The sequence below is a fragment of the Anguilla rostrata genome, chromosome 15 (assembly GCF_018555375.3).
Source record: "Anguilla rostrata isolate EN2019 chromosome 15, ASM1855537v3, whole genome shotgun sequence".
Lineage (NCBI taxonomy): Eukaryota > Metazoa > Chordata > Actinopteri > Anguilliformes > Anguillidae > Anguilla > Anguilla rostrata.
In genome coordinates this window covers 20,517,691-20,537,095 of record NC_057947.1, presented here as the reverse complement: position 1 = coordinate 20,537,095, position 19,405 = coordinate 20,517,691, and the positions used below count along the sequence as shown (strand labels likewise).

The 19,405-nt window shown below is 41.1% G+C and overlaps 1 protein-coding gene across 6 annotated transcripts in view; it reads right to left on the bottom strand.

Moving 5' to 3' along the window:
* Positions 1-997: 997 nt before the first annotated feature.
* The window catches only part of LOC135240620 (myosin light chain 1, skeletal muscle isoform-like), a 465,194-nt gene continuing 446,786 nt past the window's right edge, over positions 998-19,405 (bottom strand). For 2 of the 6 annotated variants that reach the window (XM_064310342.1, XM_064310343.1), the window contains exons 2-7: positions 7,088-7,121; positions 6,491-6,518; positions 3,198-3,341; positions 2,571-2,744; positions 1,851-1,928; positions 998-1,513 (exon numbers count right to left, since the gene is read on the bottom strand). In XM_064310342.1, the coding sequence (XP_064166412.1) occupies positions 1,485-1,513; positions 1,851-1,928; positions 2,571-2,744; positions 3,198-3,341; positions 6,491-6,518; positions 7,088-7,090 (456 nt within the window). In that variant the 5' untranslated portion in view covers positions 7,091-7,121 and the 3' untranslated portion in view covers positions 998-1,484. Of the gene's footprint in view, positions 1,514-1,850; positions 1,929-2,570; positions 2,745-3,197; positions 3,342-6,169; positions 6,198-6,490; positions 6,519-7,087; positions 7,170-10,614; positions 10,875-19,405 lie in introns of those variants that run through there. The other 4 variants (XM_064310345.1, XM_064310340.1, XM_064310341.1 and 1 more) reach the window with 4 other exon arrangements.

Below are 19,405 nucleotides of genomic sequence, written 5' to 3'. Positions count from 1 at the left end.
CATTTTGGTACCATAGACATGATGCGCAGCTCCTCTTTAACAATGAGGAGCAGCTTCGATGACATTATGTTAAATAAATTACATATGCTGTTGTAAAATCACTGTGTTAAACAAATTACAACAATGACAACACATTTTCAGGGAGTATATTGCTAAATATATTGCTGAATGTAACAGACAACAAAATATAAGCTTAAAGGGCCACTCAGTAATTTTGGTTGCTAATTACGCAGGTGGCAACTAAGTACCTTGATGGATTATGGTACTCCTAGTTTTTGTCTTGCACTGGCATCTTGATAACTTTGGCAATGACTTTGCTTAGCCTTCTGAGCCTTTGTTACCGTCACAGTTTGCACAAAGCTACTGTGGCAATGTCAATTAAATCTGATGTAGTTAGGCATGGTTTATTTGGAAAAACATTAGCTAACTATTTCTTTTGATATCTTACCTGTCGGGTGAGTGGCAAGTTTGTTTCCATGGTGATCAACTATGCAAAGACTACAAAACGCTCAGATATCAGATGAGGAATGAAATGTGGAAGATGGGAGATGTGCGGGTAAAGCACTCATTTAAAAAATATATTTCTTCTTTCTAAATGTTTTTCATTAGGATCTGCATCATTATTTTTATTAGGAGAGTAATTCTATACTACAGTGTCATATTTTTGTCTTTTTGCTCATTTTAAGTTATTAGCATTTTATTAGCAACCAAAATTACTGAGTGGCTCTTTAACTGTTTGCAGGGTATGGTTTTTTTGGAATTTTTATTTATTTTTTTAATTCTAAGTCAGTTTTCTAGAACTCCATTGCTTTCAATTGCCACTAGTGGTTGTTACAACAGCTATTAAGAACATTCTAATCTCATATTTGTGATGTTACATCTTTAAAGGGTTAACTTGTAATTTGTTTTGCCACACTTTCCATCCCAGCTTTTTATTTACTGATGTACAAATCACCCAAGAAAGGAAAATAAAAGAAGAAAAAAACAGAGGCAGGGGTACTTTTCGAAAAAGTTTATTTTGCGAAATGACAGCGAAAATAAATTAAGACTCGGAGGCTGAGAAGGATAGGGGCGGGTGGGCGCACAAGCAGGTCCACAGTCTTTGACGAGTGCCTTGAGCATGGATGGCTGGTTGGGTTGATCAGGGTGGGGGACGGGGACGAGGAGGTGACCCCCACTTGGTGAGTGATCACTTACCCCTCCTTCCCTTTACTCCCACACCCTGTGACGAGGCACTCTACCCCGCCCTCTTAGAGCAGGGCTGGGTGGGTGGAGGCAGGTGAAGGGTGAGCTGTGGAAAGGCAGCTTTTCGGGGTGGGGGAGGAGAAGGAGTCGCGCAAAAAGGAGAAAAAAAAAGAACGGTATAGAAACAACATCCCACGTCCTTGTTTCCTTCGCTGGTCTTAGAAACAGTAAATGGATGTCCGGACACCATGGGGTCTGCAGATACACTTCAGCTTCCACACCTCTTCAGGAATGGCCTCTTACACAGACAGGATGTGTTTGACAAAGGCTGGAGTGGGTGAGAGAGGGAGGAGAGTGAGTGAGGATTTATATTTGAATCAGAAAAAAACAACACTGGTCAGAGCTCTTCATTGGGGATATCAGTCAAATGCCATACTCTTATGTGGAATATGCTACCCTGCTAACCCCCCTGCTAACATCACACCGGTTTACTTAACACCATACGGTACCGATGTCAAGTTTCCATAATATTGCCGCGACAGTGATAGGACACTACAAGATTTTGAGTCGCAGAAATGTTCTTGATACAAAACCTATCAGCCTGTAATTTGATATTGTCTGACAACACACTGAATGTTCAGCCCAACAGTGGAGTGGAGACTGACCCTCATAGTTGACACAGCCGTTCTCGTCCTCTTGCCCCGCCATGAGCGCATCAACCTCCTCCTCCTTCATCTTCTCTCCTGAAAGTATACAGAAAGAGGGTGTGTCAGTAGGCACCAGTTTATTGGGCTGTTCTCTCCCCTGCAATTCAGACATCCCTCTGCCAGAGGTCAATAGAGCCTTTTTGCCAGTCAGCTATCACAGTGCCTCTCCCCAGTGGCCTACATCATCTGCCACTAATTAAGCACAGACAATGGCTTACAGTAATATTTCAACACTATCACCTTCTTCTCAGTGCATGCCACAGGCGTTTTCATAGTTTTTAGCGCTAACATTTTCTTCAGGAAATAATGGGAAGTAGGTTGACATGTAAAAAGTGCATTCAAGCTGTTTTAGTAAGACTAATCATGACCGAGTTTGTATAGTGGTGTAGTCTTATAAATTAAAGGCTAAAACAGATTAACTCAAATTCTGCCCCCTCCCATTTTGCATGGTCTATGGTAAAGTATGAACCTTGATCCACTTATAAGGAGTGCAACTTTTTGCTTGGACAACGCCTGGAAATCTTTTTGACTACTCCGAAGAATATGTCTGTTTTTTTTGTAAATTGTTAGCCCAAAGGCCACTCAAGTCCCACAGTATGAGCGTTGCAAATGAAAAGAAATGAAATACAGGGAGGGGGTTGGGCACGCCCCAGGCGCTGCCTTTTCCCTGCCCCTTACCCAGTGTTTGCAGGACAATGCGCAGCTCAGCGCCCATCACTGTGCCGTTGCCCTCCTTGTCGAAGACACGCAGACCCTCAACGTAGTCTTCAAAAGATCCCTTCTGGGGGTCGTTCACCACTGTCTGCAGCATGGGGAGGAAGGTCTCGAAGTCTATTCTCTTGTTGGCCATCTCTGCAAGTGGAAAGAAGAGAGGGATTTGTGATCTATAAATTACAATAAGCTATTCTGTTCTATTCTGGTCCGAGTAGCTGATCCAAGTAGCTCTTTTCCAGAGACAATTACATACACTACGTTTTTACATGCAATCCATTTATATGACTCAATCATAGATGGCAAAAGAAACAAATTTAATTAACATTTGATAGATCTGTTAAGAGCTACCGAGAAATGTACAGCAATAGAGCACAAAATGTCAACATGTCAACATAACACTAGCTTTTATTTAAAATCAGTCTTCTCTGTGATTTTAAAATGCTGAGTGGCACTCGGGGGCGGACCTGTCCTCAGGCAGGCCCTCTCTCTCTGTGTAACTCTGGTTTCCCCTCAGTCCCCTGGAAACTGAACCTCATGCCCCCCTCCCAACATATCCCTTCACCAGCATGATGAGAACAGTGAAACACTTACCCTCAGCAGAGGGGTTGCCCAGGATCGTCTTGACGGCTTTGTTGGTGGGGTTCTGGCCCAGAGCGCGCATGATGTCTGCCACCTGGTCGTACGAAATCTTGCTGTCACCGACCCTGTCAAAGAGCCCGAAGGCCTCTTTGTAGTCTGGGGGGAGGGGGAGGGGTAGTAGAAATGGGGGAAGCAGAGCATTTGACATTTCCTTTACCAACAGCCGATCATCGTCCGCGGCACCAAACTTACTAAGAGGGAGCAATCACACATAAAATCACCCCATACATGTAGGACTGTAAGGTCTTATCCTGTCTCAAACCCATGCATGGGCATGTCAGTACACAACTCCTGTCACATCGTCTAGGAGCACTAACACTTGCACACATACATACGGTCTCATATTCACACATGCACACACATCATAATTGTCTATGCATATGCATTGATCTGGAGGGCAACAATTTACATTATTTTAATATTCAACCATTCACATTAAAATGCATTTCAAATAACTGTGAGAAGAACACTGAATGATATTAGAACGGACAGTACAAGGCTCAACATAAGCATTGAATGAAGAGTATTGAAACCTTTATACCCAGGACTGCACTATATTCTAAATATTTACACATTTTTGTTGAGTTCTGTAGTCCTATCTTGAAAATTGTTGCTTTCGTTTAATTTTGCATTCTCTGCTTTAAACCAGGTGTGAACAGCATTGCCCAAGTACTTCACCCAGACAGCAGGAGAATGCGACTTGCCTGGAATTGTGTGCCAGCATTGGAAATGACACTTTGAGGTAAGGGCAATTTAAGCAGATACTGACCATCCCTGAATGAAGCTGTGAGAAATAAACGTATATAATTTTGCTGTAAGTAAATAAATAAAAAAAATATATAAAATAATAATAAAAGCTGACCTACATCCGCAGTACGCAGAGGTAACACAGTTGGCAGAAAATGTTGGTTATCCCAGGCAAAACAGTAATGGTGATGAATAAATCAAGCACAGTTAGGACTTTCTTTGGAGGATGGGCAGGAAGTCCGCGGCCGCAGAACAAATTACAACAGCTGTGCATGGCCGCCACCAGGGGAGAGACAGCGGGCGATAACAAGAGACAGCTATTTCTATTGGCCGCATAATGAACCAAATTGAAAGTGATCCGCTGACAGATTAATAGCTTGGCACAGGGACTGAACCGCCACCAGCTGCTCCTTAAGTCACTCTTTAGGGTCTGTGGTCAAATTTAAAGTCCTGACTGTGAAACCGATACGCCCCAAGAAAGTTACCCCTTCCATATAAAGCCAGCGCCATCTCCCGAGTTAAATGGGGAATGCTGACTGCAGCGAAAGTAACACCTAGCTCGCTGATCCTCCTTCCCCATACACGGTGTCCATGCATTTTTCTACGTTGCAAGCTGCCAGCTCTAATAGCTCCAATGCATTACTCACAGGCCTGAAAAATAGCATGTTAATGCTGTAATGAGGAGCACGTTCAAGTTTTACAACTCACTTGCAATCTTAAAATCAGTCTCACGTTTAATACAAGAAACGATACAAATAATACTTGTCTTTTGCCCCTGAATTATATATGTGTGGTTAAAAACATTAAGGTATTTTTCACAAATTTAACTCCAAAGTTCCTTAATGCCACTAAAATGAATTACATGTGCTGGAATAATACAACAGCTATTTTCACTCTCAATCTTTCCTCTCACAATCTTGTGCGAGATCAGGGCCGGTACTAGGCATTGGTGACATAAGAGGGGCAAACGAGTCCACAATTGCTATCTCCAACATTCCCCCCTGCCCGACCTCCCCCCCTGGGCGCAATCCCGCCTAGGACCGCAGAAAGACCAGAGCAGTGTCTGTGTGGCATTACCACACTGTGAGAAAGCAGAAGTATAAGATGCACACAAGGTCAACCGATCAGATTGCTTTCACACAAAAATATGGAAAGATCAAGGTCAAGGATTGTCTCTCCCTCCCTCTCCTTAAGTTTCCGTCTTAAGCCATGTCAGGGCATTGTGCAATTTTAGACAGGTTTTCCTCAGCTGGGAATAGCCTGGAAGTGGTCTCCTCAGACAGCTGAAGGGATCACGAGGTCTCCCAAGGGCCCTCATCCCTCTGGAGGTGTTTATGGGATTTTGGTCTCCCTGGCCTTTGGAAAGGAGGAGACCATCACAAGTCTTGATAATTCATTTATTTTTTCTATTTCTATTTGTTGAAATTTCTATTTGTTAAAATAGCTTTTTGAACAAATAGAATGTTCTGGATGATTCAAGCAGGCCTAGATTTTACAGGGCTGCTGGGTAGCTCATTTGGTTAAGGCACCACCGTTTTGTAAGGATGAGCCCCACGGAACAAATCCGGACTGTTGCAGTGCCGACCGTGGTTGATAGATCCATAGGGTTATGAGTGATTGGAGGTTGCATTGCCCAGGGTACAGGAGGGTTTAGTCGCTTAGGGTGTCCGTATTTCAATGCTATCTACCAATCCCTGCTGGTCGATCAGGTGCCCCTGAACTGCATGTTAAAGAATGGTCTTCTTTTATCTTTGACTCCAATATATGCAAGCTTAGCTGTTGTCTGCAGTATGTAAAGATGCAGCTAGCAACACTGTGTGTTTCAGATGAGAACCGCAGTTGTTTACACTCTCCCGAATGATCAGTAGAGTTTGTGTGTGAACGGGAATATGGTTGCATTTCAAGATAAGGTGGGAACTGGACATGCTCAGTCCCAAGTTGGACAAGTTCATTCAATTTTAATCTCAATTTTATTATTTTTTAAAATTAAAATCTCAAGTCATGACAAATGGCACTCATTTTAACTTAAACTTTTAATTGGTTAATAGGTCATTCATATTGAATTACTCATTTATACCTATATCCTATGCTCACGATTGACAAGACTTGAAATTCAATCCATTTTCACAAAAGAATGGACTGGAATGCAACTCTCCCAAACATCAAATGTTACTCACCTTCCATCTGGTCTGGGGTAAAATCCACCTGTGTATGGGGAGGAGCGAGAGAAAAAGGAACCAAGAGAATATCTTAATAAACCCCTCTGCATATCAGCATGGGTGCCCACCAACACCCAGAGCCCGTGGATGGGGGAGACATGCACCCACATAAACCGTGAGGCCCTGGGGTGGTGGTACACAAGCAGAGAGAGTGGGACCGAGAATGACAGGGTTTGGTGGGGGAGAGGGCTGGTTTAATCAAGCTCACCCCCCCCCCCCCCCACGCACCCCATCCCTCTTCACAGACACCACCCTCTCCCACGGCCCTCTTCCACTTACCCTCAATCTGATCAGCAGTGAAGGTGGTCTACCAAAGGCACAAGAAGAGAAAGGAAATGTTTCCTGTTAACGAATGCACCAACAGCAAAGTGCCTCCCTTATCTGCTGGAAACACCCTATGTTCACTCCGTTACGTACATCGCTCTCTTGTTATAAAATATCTGCTATTAAATGCATTAAAAATGTCAGATTAAAACCGAAATAACTTGAAGATGATCCCAATCAGAAGAAACACTGAAAAAATGAAGCCAATCATATTTCCAGTAGCATGCTAGAATATGCAGTAGCAGTCTATGCTATATGACCTTAAACTGCCTTAAAGATGTACAGCTAACTGGATCTTCATGCAACAGTCATTGCATTATAGGTAACTATTGCCATCATAACAGCTTCTTCCAGCCTAAGGAAGAAGGATGTTCTTCCTTAATTTTGCATTTTTCTGCAGACCAGAATTCTTCCAAATTCTGCAATTGTGTAAGAAGCCTGGTTGGTATAACTCCACACTAAGACCTAAGATCCAAATGGTTTAAGATTAAAAGCCTTGCTGAGCTGATCCATACTAAGTGAATGCCTGATCCAGAATGAATGAGTACGCACCATGTTGTAGAGGAGGAGGAGGACAGCAGAGGCGACAAGTGGGAGAAGCAGAAGGCTCTGATAAGTGTGACCGGCTGCTTGATTAAAGTCCTTTTTATTAATCCCAAGCCATGATGTCAGAGGGCAGATCGGGTGGCACTTGGGCTGTGCCTTAACTTTCTTAGGTCAGGTGGAAAATTGAGCTATCTGTTTGCCCAAGGCATGGGTAGGACTTTAGATGGGGTGGGGGCTATTTTTAGGCACTCTCCAGGGACTCATCCAAGACTCCTTGGCTTTGGTCAGCATATTTGCATATGCATGTGCCTAATGTAATATATAGCCTATGCATCAGGTCATATGAGGTTAGAAGCGTATATATGCCTCTAACCTAACGCACACACAAACACATTTTAATTTAGCTTAATTTTTTTCTGTCCATTTAGTTTATGATATCATGTGCTCTGAAAACTGATTTCCTGCCAGTGTGAACTCAATTTTATTTTTTTCATCTTTAACTGTTCAAAAGATAATATTCCTTAGCACATGCTTGCTGTTGACAGTAGCTCAACTGAAAAGTTTCGTTAAAGTAAAACAAGGGATCTTACTTTCAATGGTATTTTTAGTTGATATGGAAAGCTCATCAAAAGTTCATATAGATAGGCTATTCAATATAGCGATTCCTTAATATGGTCGTCTCATAAAGCCACAGTCTGTACTGGTGCAAATAGGCCCCGACATGCGAGCCTTGCCACCGCAGTCGAAGCAGCTAAGTTTCTTTGAATTGATAGATGCACTTGAGTCAGCAAACTGTTGTCCTTAAACAAGGGTTAAAGGTACTCCTATTCGTGCTTGTCTGACTAATCATAATATGTGTTCACAGTAATATATTGTGACTTCGGCAAGCTAATTCCTGATCCCATGACGATAAAGAGATGAAGATTGGATATTTATTACATTATTTCACAGGCTATTAAACTATAACATATTAGAACTAAGTTGATTTGCCAGATTCGCAAATTCAGTCCTTTAAAAATATGCCTTAGTTTTAATTTGAATAATGAATTTAGTGTCGCTAATATTATGTGTTCCTAATCTTACATGCTACATACAGGATACTTCTGCTTTGTAATTCCTATCAGTTTTAAGAAACAGGTAATGCGCGTGAATCAATGTTTTTCGATATTAGCCTAATTGTGCCATAACATCGGTAGTACCCTTATTCTATGATAACGACGAGACTGGTTAATGTAAATAAAATATCATATTTGTTGAAAAATGTATTATTATTGTCATTAGGACTAAACAGTAGGTTATGCTTAGTGTTATAGTCACCTGCGGGCACATCTGAGTTTACATATTAGGCCTATCTGTTTATATAATGTATTTATTAAAGCAATCACTGACATTAAATGCCTTGCTGAAGAGTACACCATCACTACCGCTCTTTAGAGATTAAACCTCGGGAGAATCGAGGCTTCCTATTTTTGCTTGGTAGTCTGCTCTGCCCGATATGCCTCCTTGATTTGATTAACAAAACATATTTCTATTATTATTGTTGGTGTTATTAAGTTCATTCATTCATTTTGGTAAAATGTATTCTGTACAACAATTGGTTGTCATAAACAGTGTAGCTAGGCTCGCGTGCCCCTTTCTCACTTTGAGCACCTGCTTTCAAACGGTCTATGCACGGCCCTGCCTAGCCCTACCTCCTTCTTTAAACATACCCTCGACAAATTCTATAGTATTCTAGAAAAAAATGTATAACTTTAAATCGCAGCTGTTGGTGCATTCGTTAAATTGCCCCAGCCTTCTGATGAGATGCAGGGGAAGGGGAGAGAAGAGGGCCGTGTAAAAAACACAATTAGTCACAGCAAGCATGATCGCGTGCACTTAAAGCAACCTGCTTCAACAAGAACGGACAGACATATAACTGCATGTACATTATAAAACAAAAGCCAATAAGATATTAACAATAATTGACAATATTCGCATAAGAATGATGAACGAAACGCTACTGTAAACATACATGGATAGCGGCATGCATTAAATATAAAGTAACCAAAGCATACAATTACTCATGTAAGGCGACTGTTTTCTTGAATATTTTAACGTCAGGATTTTACCTTATTAATTCCAGTATTCTCTGGTTATTTTTGTGTGACTTTATGCATACTGTAGGCCTACACCATTGCACACCATTCCATTGTACATTATGTCATGAAAAATGACCACGGTCACTGACTATATGATTGAATTTTCATAAATTGGCCTGAGAACATTGTATGGGAAAATATGAGTAATTACACAGTAAGAGGTTAGGTGTTAACTGAGCTCAGATTGAGAAAATTTTACTCAGCGTAATTTAACACTGTGTTTAACATAAAACATTTTATTGTGATTTTTAATTTATTCATAATATCTTTATAATTTCACAATATCTTTATAATTATCCATATTTGTTCAGGTAACCATGCGTGCGCTGTTTTTTGCGTATTACACTGTTATTGCTTTCCTCAAATAAATATGACCAAATTTGAGTGAAACGCTTGAAATGCCAAACATGAGTCAAACCCTTAAAAAGCTGGAGCCCAAGTCGGTTACTTTGCTACCTTAGTTGTTATTTGGCGGTAGGCAATACATCCTTAAATATGTTCACATTTCCACATTTGGCTGTATGTTGCACGGCCGGAACACGCCCACTGCAGCCAAATTTCAATCAAGAGATTCCAGGGGCGTGACGAAAAAGTATCGTCTGTTAAAAATGAGAGCGGGATTACCCTGGCGAGAGGCACTTGCAGAGTGTCTCGGTGCTCTCCGTGGTACTGACTGACTAACTAAACTTGCGGTTTTCAAAATTGACGTCAAATTAAATTAATGTATAAACCTTTAGACAAATATATATATTTTTTAAAAAGACAAAATTTATGAATAGTTCTAAAGAGAATGTAGCCCGCTATTTTTTTGTAACAAAACCTACTGGAAATATTACATCACTAAACAAAATAGAAAAAAGATAAAGTACATATTACAACATTATGTCTTTTTCAGGGTCATACGTTCTGAGAAACAGAGCCATGGCATAATTCTAAAGACGTTATTTTTCTGTATTTTTCCATATATATATATATATATATATATATATATATATATATATATATATATATATGGTCTATTTTTTCACAGCGCTTATTGGGTCGTTTATTTGATATAGTTAAATGTATTTTCGAATCCAGGTATAACTGCCAGTTGGAACCAACCACAAAGTCCTCACTTACTACTGTAACAGTCTAATTAATAAAATATTATGCTGTTTACTAATCACATAAAATATACACTAGTATTTTAAATGAATAGTTAAAAACCTACTTGGGTTATTGACGGACTATACACGTTTCCTGTGCAATGATGGAGGCTACGAACCCGCCTCTATACGATCATAATTTCATAAGCCCTACACCGCTTATCTATCACAGAGGCAACAAACGCAAGCGAAAAAGCTCAACACAAAAAAATGAAAGGATACGGAGAATGCGAAAGACAGCCCTTACCTTGACGGCTGATAGGTTGACTGCTGCAGGCTTAGCAGGCGCGGGCTCTGGTGCAGGTGCAGGTGCAGCTGCTGGTGCTGGTGCCGCCTCGGCCTTCTTGGGCTCGGCCTTCTTAACGTCCTTCTTTGGTGCCATTTCAGATGATAAGTTAAGAGTATTTCACCACAAGGCAAACGGCAAAGAAGATTCCTGCTGGAAGGTCTCAGAGGAAACGCAAGGGGGTGATACACAGCGCAAAGCACCTGGAGAAGACTCAACGTGATAAACCCGTGGGTGGGAGTATATATATGTGTATATCTTACTCACACGACCTCGGGGTGGCGACAGAAGGAAATTGATTGGATACTGTGCTGAGAGGGGCGGGTGCTTGGTCTATAAATGGAATATAGGCGGCCCCACATACAGCAGCGCGGAAGGTGTCAGAACCGGTTTATTTCGAGCGTAAAGATGAAATCATTTAAAATTGTAAATGGGTCACTAGGTAAAAGCTCTACCCTTTCAATGTGGTTCGTTATTGTAGACGTTACGAATTGACATTTCCATATGCATATTTTGGGAACCTTTTTTCCCGAGGGATTTAAAGGGGGGGGGGGGGGTTTGGGTAGTGGTTGGGGTGGTAGGAGAAGTGCAGGGAAGTACAGCGTTGGGGGGAAAATGAACTTATTTAAACAATAAAATATTCACTGCAAGAATGGTGGTAACATTCAGGTCAGTTCATCCAGTTGTAGCTGTCCACTACTACAATCAATGTCAGGCCATTATAAATTCCCCAAGGCCCACATCCACTCTATGACCTAACACAAGTCTCGCTGTGAGGTCAACTGCTCTGGTACATTACTATAACCTCCATACTCCATAACATTCATTTCTTTTATATATATATGTGTGTGTGTGTGTGAATTATGCATAGATGATATGCATAAATGGCTGTAGAAAATGAACAAGACATACAAAGAGTCACATTTTTAGCTCAAAGATATAGGGGAGCTATATACGTTTAACACAATAATTTGAACATAAATAGATTTGTTGAGTAGTAACATTATTTTCTGCAAAACATAGGCTTCAGAATTATTGGCACTCCTATGAATAATATTTGCAGAAGTCTCCCCTGGAGAAGATAACAGCACAGTGCTTCTTCCAGTAATGTCCTGAGATTGGAGAGCACATTTGGAGGGATCTCCTCCATGCAGAAAATGTCAAGAACCTTGATATTCTTAGGTTATCACTCATGGACTGTCCTCTTCAATTCATATCACAGGCCTTCAATAGGGTCCCACTCCGGAGACTGAGATAGCCTTTAGAAAAATGTTGATTTTGTGTTCCTGAAATTATGTCTGTGTTGATTCTGATGCAGCCTATGTCTGGGGCCATTGTCTCATTGAAAGGTCCATCTGAAACTCCTATGGCCAAGTCTCAATCTCCTGGCAGAGGCAACCAGTTTCCGGGATTAAAAGCCTTATACTTCAGTATAATTCATTATGTTATCTATCTTAACAACAGTCCCTGGACCTCTAGCAGCAAAGCAGCACCAAAGCATCAATGATACACCACCTATATTACTATGAGTATCAGGTACTTTTCCTCGTATGCAGCCATCTTTAGTTACCAAACAGTTCCGAGACAGTGATCATTGGATTCTTCTTTGCCTCCCTCACCATCTTCCTGGAAAATATGCAATGGTTCCAGACTTCAGAACCCTTTTTCATTGTTGCCCTGACTGCGCTCAGTGGTGTGTTCAACTGTTTATTTCTTTTTTTATCTGTTACCTGATTTGCGTAGGTCGACTTTTTGGTTTTCCCATGGTGATGGATGATAAAGGGATTTTACATCCATGCCATCTCATATTTATGCCCCAGTGAAACAATAAATGGTGAAAGGCAGCAATACAGTTTCTGGAGACTGAAATCAATTTAAAAAATTGAATTTAATCACAGACACGGCTTTCTTTGGTTTTATTTTAAATATTCTTTCGAGGTGTCAATAATTTTGAACCCGATGTTTCTGAAAAAAAAAAAAAATTTAAAGAATACTTTTATCAGAGCGAAAGTATTTTTCCTAGATAAATGTTTAATGTTTATTTTATTTTTGTATTGTACACATGTATGTATATGTGTGTCTGCTGTACCATAAGCTACACTACACAAATGTCACCATAGAAATATTTCAAAGACTAGAAAGTGCTTATATGACATCAGGACGTAGATGTGGTTGTAAGCCTACTTTGTGCATTTTGGCACATAAAAACAAAACATGCCAGAGGGTGATCATCATACAAATGTATCAAAATAATTAATATGCCATATTGAATTTCAAAATACAGAGGGACCACACATTTAAAACATCAGACCACTTGACATGTAAGCATTTGTATGATTCATGACATCATCCCAGCAAGGCAACAATGCTTTATCCATGGCAAATAGTTATAGGTTGCCAGTTTTTTTAAAATATGTCCATTGATGTTCATGCAAAATGAATCTATGAGAAAAGTTGAACTGCTGAACATGACTCCTAAAACACTCGACAATCCTGTCCTTTGCGTGGTACTGCCAAAAAATATTTGTTCATAATTAATGTGATAGGGAGATATATGGACTCTTAACTTCTCACAATGAATATTATACACACATTCCTGGTAGGCCAAATAGCCCATTTACCCATAACCCATTTTTTCAATTCAAGAAAGGAAAGTAGGAAAAAGCAACAATGGTTCCTCCTTAGAAGGGAAGCCTGAGTCTGTCCCAGAGTGCTGATAAGCTGACTGTGTACAGGCATGTTAATTTAGGTCCCTTTAGAGAAATCACCAGAGGATCATTACATACTTTCAAGTCAATAGTGAATGGTTGTAGTTACACACCAATAAATTAGGCACTTGACATCCCTGTGACCTGCCTTGGCCAAAGAGAGGTGAGCAGCTCAACTATGCACATCATTGGATTCCGACCAATTAAGGTAATGTGAGCATATTAGCATACACCCGAAGCTGGTCTATTTTGAGACAGCAGTCAGGGAATAGTTTTGTCTTTGTTATCCACCATCAAATAAGCCTAAAAAATTGGCACTGTTTATTTGATTTAATTGAAAAATGATTTGCATACTAGGTTTGATGCAGGTTTTAAATGTGCCAGTAATTGGTAAAAATTGAATCACTAATGAAGTGATAAAACTTTGGTCATGATAACTTACAAAAACAACAAGAACATACCTCTCTAACTCTCATTGTTTTCTCATAGCATTTCCAGCACTTAGATTGTGAAAAATAATTCATTCAACTGTGTTTTCATAGCGCTTGAGCAAACCAAGGTTTCGTTAATCGACCTATAGAATGTCATCACCACCTTTTCACTGGGGTGAACATTTCTGAAGATCATCTGCTTGGTCATACTACATGCCTGAGGGCAGAGGCGGGAATAGCTGATGACAGTGGAGTAACCAGTAGTTCTCACTCCTTGCTTCAAACAACCTGAAGGAAGGAAGGAGAATCCAAACCCTGAGTTATCCTAGAGGTTGATGGCTTCCTGCTATTAAGCCTAGTTACAATTTAGTCATTTCGCCTTGGTTCCTTCTAAGGCTTTTTACCTATTGGCCACACACAAAGTTTTTCCTTGCCACTGTAACTTTTGCTTTCTTTGCGGGCATTTGGGCATTTAAGCATTTACAAAGTTGGGGGTACAGTCAGTTGATGGTGGGGGATGGGGCTGGAGTTGGCCAGCTGCCGGTGTCTGTCGCCAAGCAAGACCGTCAGAGCAGCTTATAGGTGTCTCCCTCCCTTCCTCTAAACTGTCTATATCTGGCCGTGCAAGGTCCACCCCCTTGCCTCCCCTAAGAAACATGGATGGAGGGCCAAAGACATTTAACCCCCCCCCCCACCCCCACCCCCTGATGCCCCCCCCCACAGAGGCTACACTAATCTTCATCTCTTCAGCTGTTACCAATGCTGACCCCAGGCATCTAACCCCCCTACCCTCCCCCCTTCCCAGGAACACCTGTCCAGAGACCTAAAACATTTTTATGGTTTAATGATTCTAACATATTTAACCACGCTGGTAGGAGGGGGTGGAGAAGACTGTGACGTAAGGCGTAATGGCAATTTCCCAATTTGTGTGGGACCCAAGGTGAACCAGTGTTTGTGTGCAGCATACGCTGGCCTTTCTTTTACAATGTGTTCTGTGAGCGAATGCTGCACACCTTTCAGTCCTCTTCCTGTATGTGGAAAAACTTAGTTGCTCTTTTTCCTTGATAAAAAGTTAGACTTTTTCTTTTTTTTTTACAACAGCAGAAAAAAACAAAAAATTGTTTTTCTGTTTATGTAAAAAAAAAAAAAACATGTTAATAAAGGAAAAGAGCAAATAATTATTTTCTTGTGTATAAATACATGAATAATAAAAATATGCATAAAATCTAGCTTCTAGAAGGTCTCGTTAGAAAATGTAGAAGCATTTTCTAAGCATATATTTTTCTATTTCTGTGGCTGTCTCTGTATTCTCAGTATTTGTCCTCATTCAGCCTTCTGTCAGTGTACAATATATGGAACGCAGCTTCGGAGCAGAACTGATTTATATCTCAGCATGAATTTGATCATCTTTTTGAGGAGCCAAGTCCCTGACGCCTCAAAGGTCTTGTGAGGCGATTCGTGTGGAAGAACACATGCACTGCGTGCCGTGAGCCCTCGGCAACCAGGTCACTGAATCCGTTTCACCTCATTTGTCTTCAGCAGAATGCGGTGCCTTGTGAAAACATGTACACAGCGGGAGTTTTCACAACCTATGCGTGAACAAGCCCACATTTCAGATGGTAATGAATAAGCATTCCTGCAAAGACACCATTTCCCAGGTAAATTCCCACATGTTGGATTTCTTGCAGTGTTGCTCAAGTGTTGCGCCACAGGAAGCAATCAGAAAATCAGGACTCAGTGAAATTGCACCCTCTAAATTAATACAGCACAACATGTTTACGCATCTAAAAGGAAATCCCCATTAAAAAATACATTAATAAACAACTCTGATAGCATCATCTTGACTGGCAGCCGAGTGTAGGGTGATCAAAGTTGCTTACGTTTCGAACTGCACGTACTCATACCAATGGATGTTTACAGAGGATGTGTGACTTAAGTACCTTGTTGTCACGTATAGAGAAAGTGAATTTTAATGCCCATCTACAGAGTTCTACAAGGTTCTAGAGTTCTAGCTCTACGAATTTTCATTTGGATCACATAACTGATTGAATAAATCATTTCTAAGACCTTGGATGCGGCCGAATACAAAACTGCACAAAGTATAGATCTTTTGATTTCCTGATAAATGTGCTGATCTGAAACATCACAAGAAAAACAGATCTGTATCTCATCAGAACATGGCCACCACATGCTTTAAGCCTATAATCCTATCCAGGAGACCTTACTACACAGCATGATTAAGCGCAGACAGAATGGCCATTTCCGTGTGGATGCAGCTGCATTTCCTGCTCTGAAGAAATACGGGGCAGTAGACTGTGTTGAGAGATCAGAAGTTGCCCAAACATTAGAGACCTCCCAGCAGTGGTATTATGTACTCCCTCATAAATAGTGATTTATGAACCATGTTCACTTTCACTAGTGGTAGGCATTTAGCTGCTCCAGGCCTGGCTGTGAGCAGGTTTTCCTATTACTAGCCTGTGTCTGTCTTATGTCCACTGTCCACCCCCATCTATCGCTGTCTCAAAGCACATTATCATGAGCAAAATGCAAACCAGCACTCCAGGAGAAATTCTGCAGTTAAAAAGAACAAACCTTAGCAAGTAATGTGCAATGAGTTTTTACATGTGTTTTTAGTGGTGCAAATGTCCTATTGAGAAAGCAAAAAGTGGCTGCATGGTAGCTGTCTTACACGTATAAGGTGTGCACACTAAAACTGAACGTGTTAAAATAACTTGTGCTCTATATGGCCTGAAAAAAAATACTTATAGCTTGGAATTTCTAGATTTGATCAGTTTGCAGTCAGCTACACAGACTTAGATATAGCCTGGCTAAATATAGGGAGTTAGCTGCACAGAGTTAGCTATAGGGAGGCTAGCTATAGAGCATTAGCAACACAGAGTGAGTTAAAGGCTGGCTAGCTATGAGGAGGTAGCTACACAGAGTTAGCTATAGGGAAGGTAGCCATGGAGCATTAGCTACAGAGTTAGATTTGGACTTGCTAGCTATGGGGAGTTGACTACACAGAGTTTGCTATAGGGAGGCTAGCTATGAGGAGTTAGCTTTCTTCATATCTCCCTAACAGCTAAAGGGATCACTTTCCTATATCTTCAAAGAATCAGTTAACCCTATATACTATCTGTGAACCACAAATCAAATGTCTGTTCCACACCCGGCAGTAGAATGAGCTTCCCACTATGGTCAGGAATGAAGAAACCATACCTATCTTTCACCACAGGAGATCTACCTCTCCAGACTGCACCATGGCTCCCCATAACCTATATAGCTATCCTTGTTCTTTCTTTTTGGATTTTCTATGGGATAGTAATGTTACTGGTACAGCTGTGTACCTGATTAGATGGGTTATCTGTATAATGGTATTTACATTTCTTTACAATAGTATTTTTCAGTTTGTTCTGCTAACTTTATAGTAATGCATTATAAATGTACCTTATTGGTGAAACACTTTATTCTAACACTGATGTTCTTTGTGTTTGCAAGTTGCTTTAAAGGATCTGCCATTTGATTGTGATGTAATAGGTTAACTAGAGAAGTCCTAGTAAACCTAGTAGACATAGCAGACTGAGTGGTATGTAGCTACTGTTAAGGTATGTTAGCTACAGGGAGATATAAGGAGGTTAGGTATGGGGAGTAAACATGTTTGGGATGTTAAAACATGCACAAAGCCTCACAAATGAGTACATTTCAGAGCTTGCGAGAGAGAGGGTAGGAGCTTGTTACTTCATCTAACTCAGTCCAGGCTAGATACTGAGGAAAGATAAAGACTGACCCAGAAGGCATCCCCCTGTCTCCTACATGCTTTTCTGCAAGGTGGTTACCCTGAGTGATCCTTTGCCGACCGGCTAAGGATATTGGACCAGACCCTACTGGCATAGCAGTCCGGCAAAGCAACAGAAGGTAGGACACAAATGTCTGATAGTTTTGATGGAAAACACATCCAAACAACCAAAACATAGACACGCCCGCACATACACATGCTTACGCACATACACACATGTAGACAAAGACACTCATGCACACAGGCACATTGTCTCACATTTGACCATTTTCATTTCATTGTAGTGATCGGCTGTCCTCAAAGCATTGTTGAACACTCAAAAAATAGGGTATTACAGTTATGGCCTGGTTGGCCTAATGCCAGGTCACATGATCACATGAGCCCTGGAAAGACCCCCGTACATCGGGCGATGCATTGCGTGGCAGAAAACTCGAAGAAGGTGGGATGGTAAAGGTCACGATATCGACCCGGCCACCCAGAGGAGTAACTGACGTGGAGGGCCGATCTCACTACTGCCTGGCCCAGAAACCTCCAAGGGCAACTTGGACCATAAACTAGGCTTCATCCGGGGTGACTGAGGCTCTTGTTTGACCTCTCCCTTGCATGGAGTGGAAGGTATGAGATGGAAACCGATCCCCCCGGACAGATGGACGCTATATATAACCCGCTCTCAGGGGGTGTGAAGTTTCTTGGGATTTCTCAGAGAGGGTAGACAGCTCCTTAAGGGGGCTTACTGAACCCCCACTGGATATCCCAAAGAGGACGACCAAACAAAGCTCATCCACCTCCAGGGGGCTTTGCGGGTCCTTTTGAGAAACACGATACATGCCTTTTTGAATGGTGAGGAATTGTTTCCGCCATACTTGTCTCACTGCATCCACCCCTGACTTTCCAGGGTTTTGATGCAAACATTCCTAGCTGTCAGAGATCGAAAAATGTTTGGGTAGGAGCGCTTCCTGGACTCAGTTTGAGTTTGTTTGAGGTACTCTTTGGATGGGATATGTATAGACATCAAAATCAAAGAAAACTCCAAGGCACTCCCTTTTTTAACAATTAAAAAAAGAAGCCTTTATTGTTGTGGCATGGTCATATTAAACCTTTAAAAACAAACTCTGACGCTTTTCAACGTCAACCTTTCATCGTCGGAGTTTGTGTTTAAAGGTTTAATATGACCATGCCGCAACAATAAAGGCATTTTAATTGCCTTTGGAGTTTTCTTTGATTTTGATTCATAGCTGTCAGTCCACCTCAGCAAACATGCCAGAGGATGTTTCCTTCCTCTTTCATCAGACTCAGTCCACAAATACGTGTGCATTGCTCTCTTAGAGAAGGTCAACTCTGTAGTCACTGGGCCTTTAAGGCACCAGAGGCTGAAATCAATCAAGGCAACAGCAGCGTAACACACACATGAAACTTCCTCCCAGCTGATGGGGTCGGGATGGATTTGAAGAGGGAGGAGTTAGAAGCTGAAATTATATCATAGGACAATTCCTTCAGACCCTTCTCTCCAAATACATAATAACACTCCACGCTTGAAAGTGCTAAAATCATTTCAATTCTTGCTGCACACGTTTCTTGTACACTCCAGAGAATGACTTTTTGATTTCTATTTTTATGTCCACAAAACATTTTGATTATTTTCCAGATGGCTCAAAAATGTACTGAAGTGATAAACTAAATCTGAAGTGTCCTCAATATTAATGAGAGAGTTGTACTTGTATGTATGCTTTCATAAAGTCAGGTTCCATTGCTATGTAATTACCTATGTTTCACTGTACCCTGCATTAATAGAGGCATAAAATATACACACAAATACA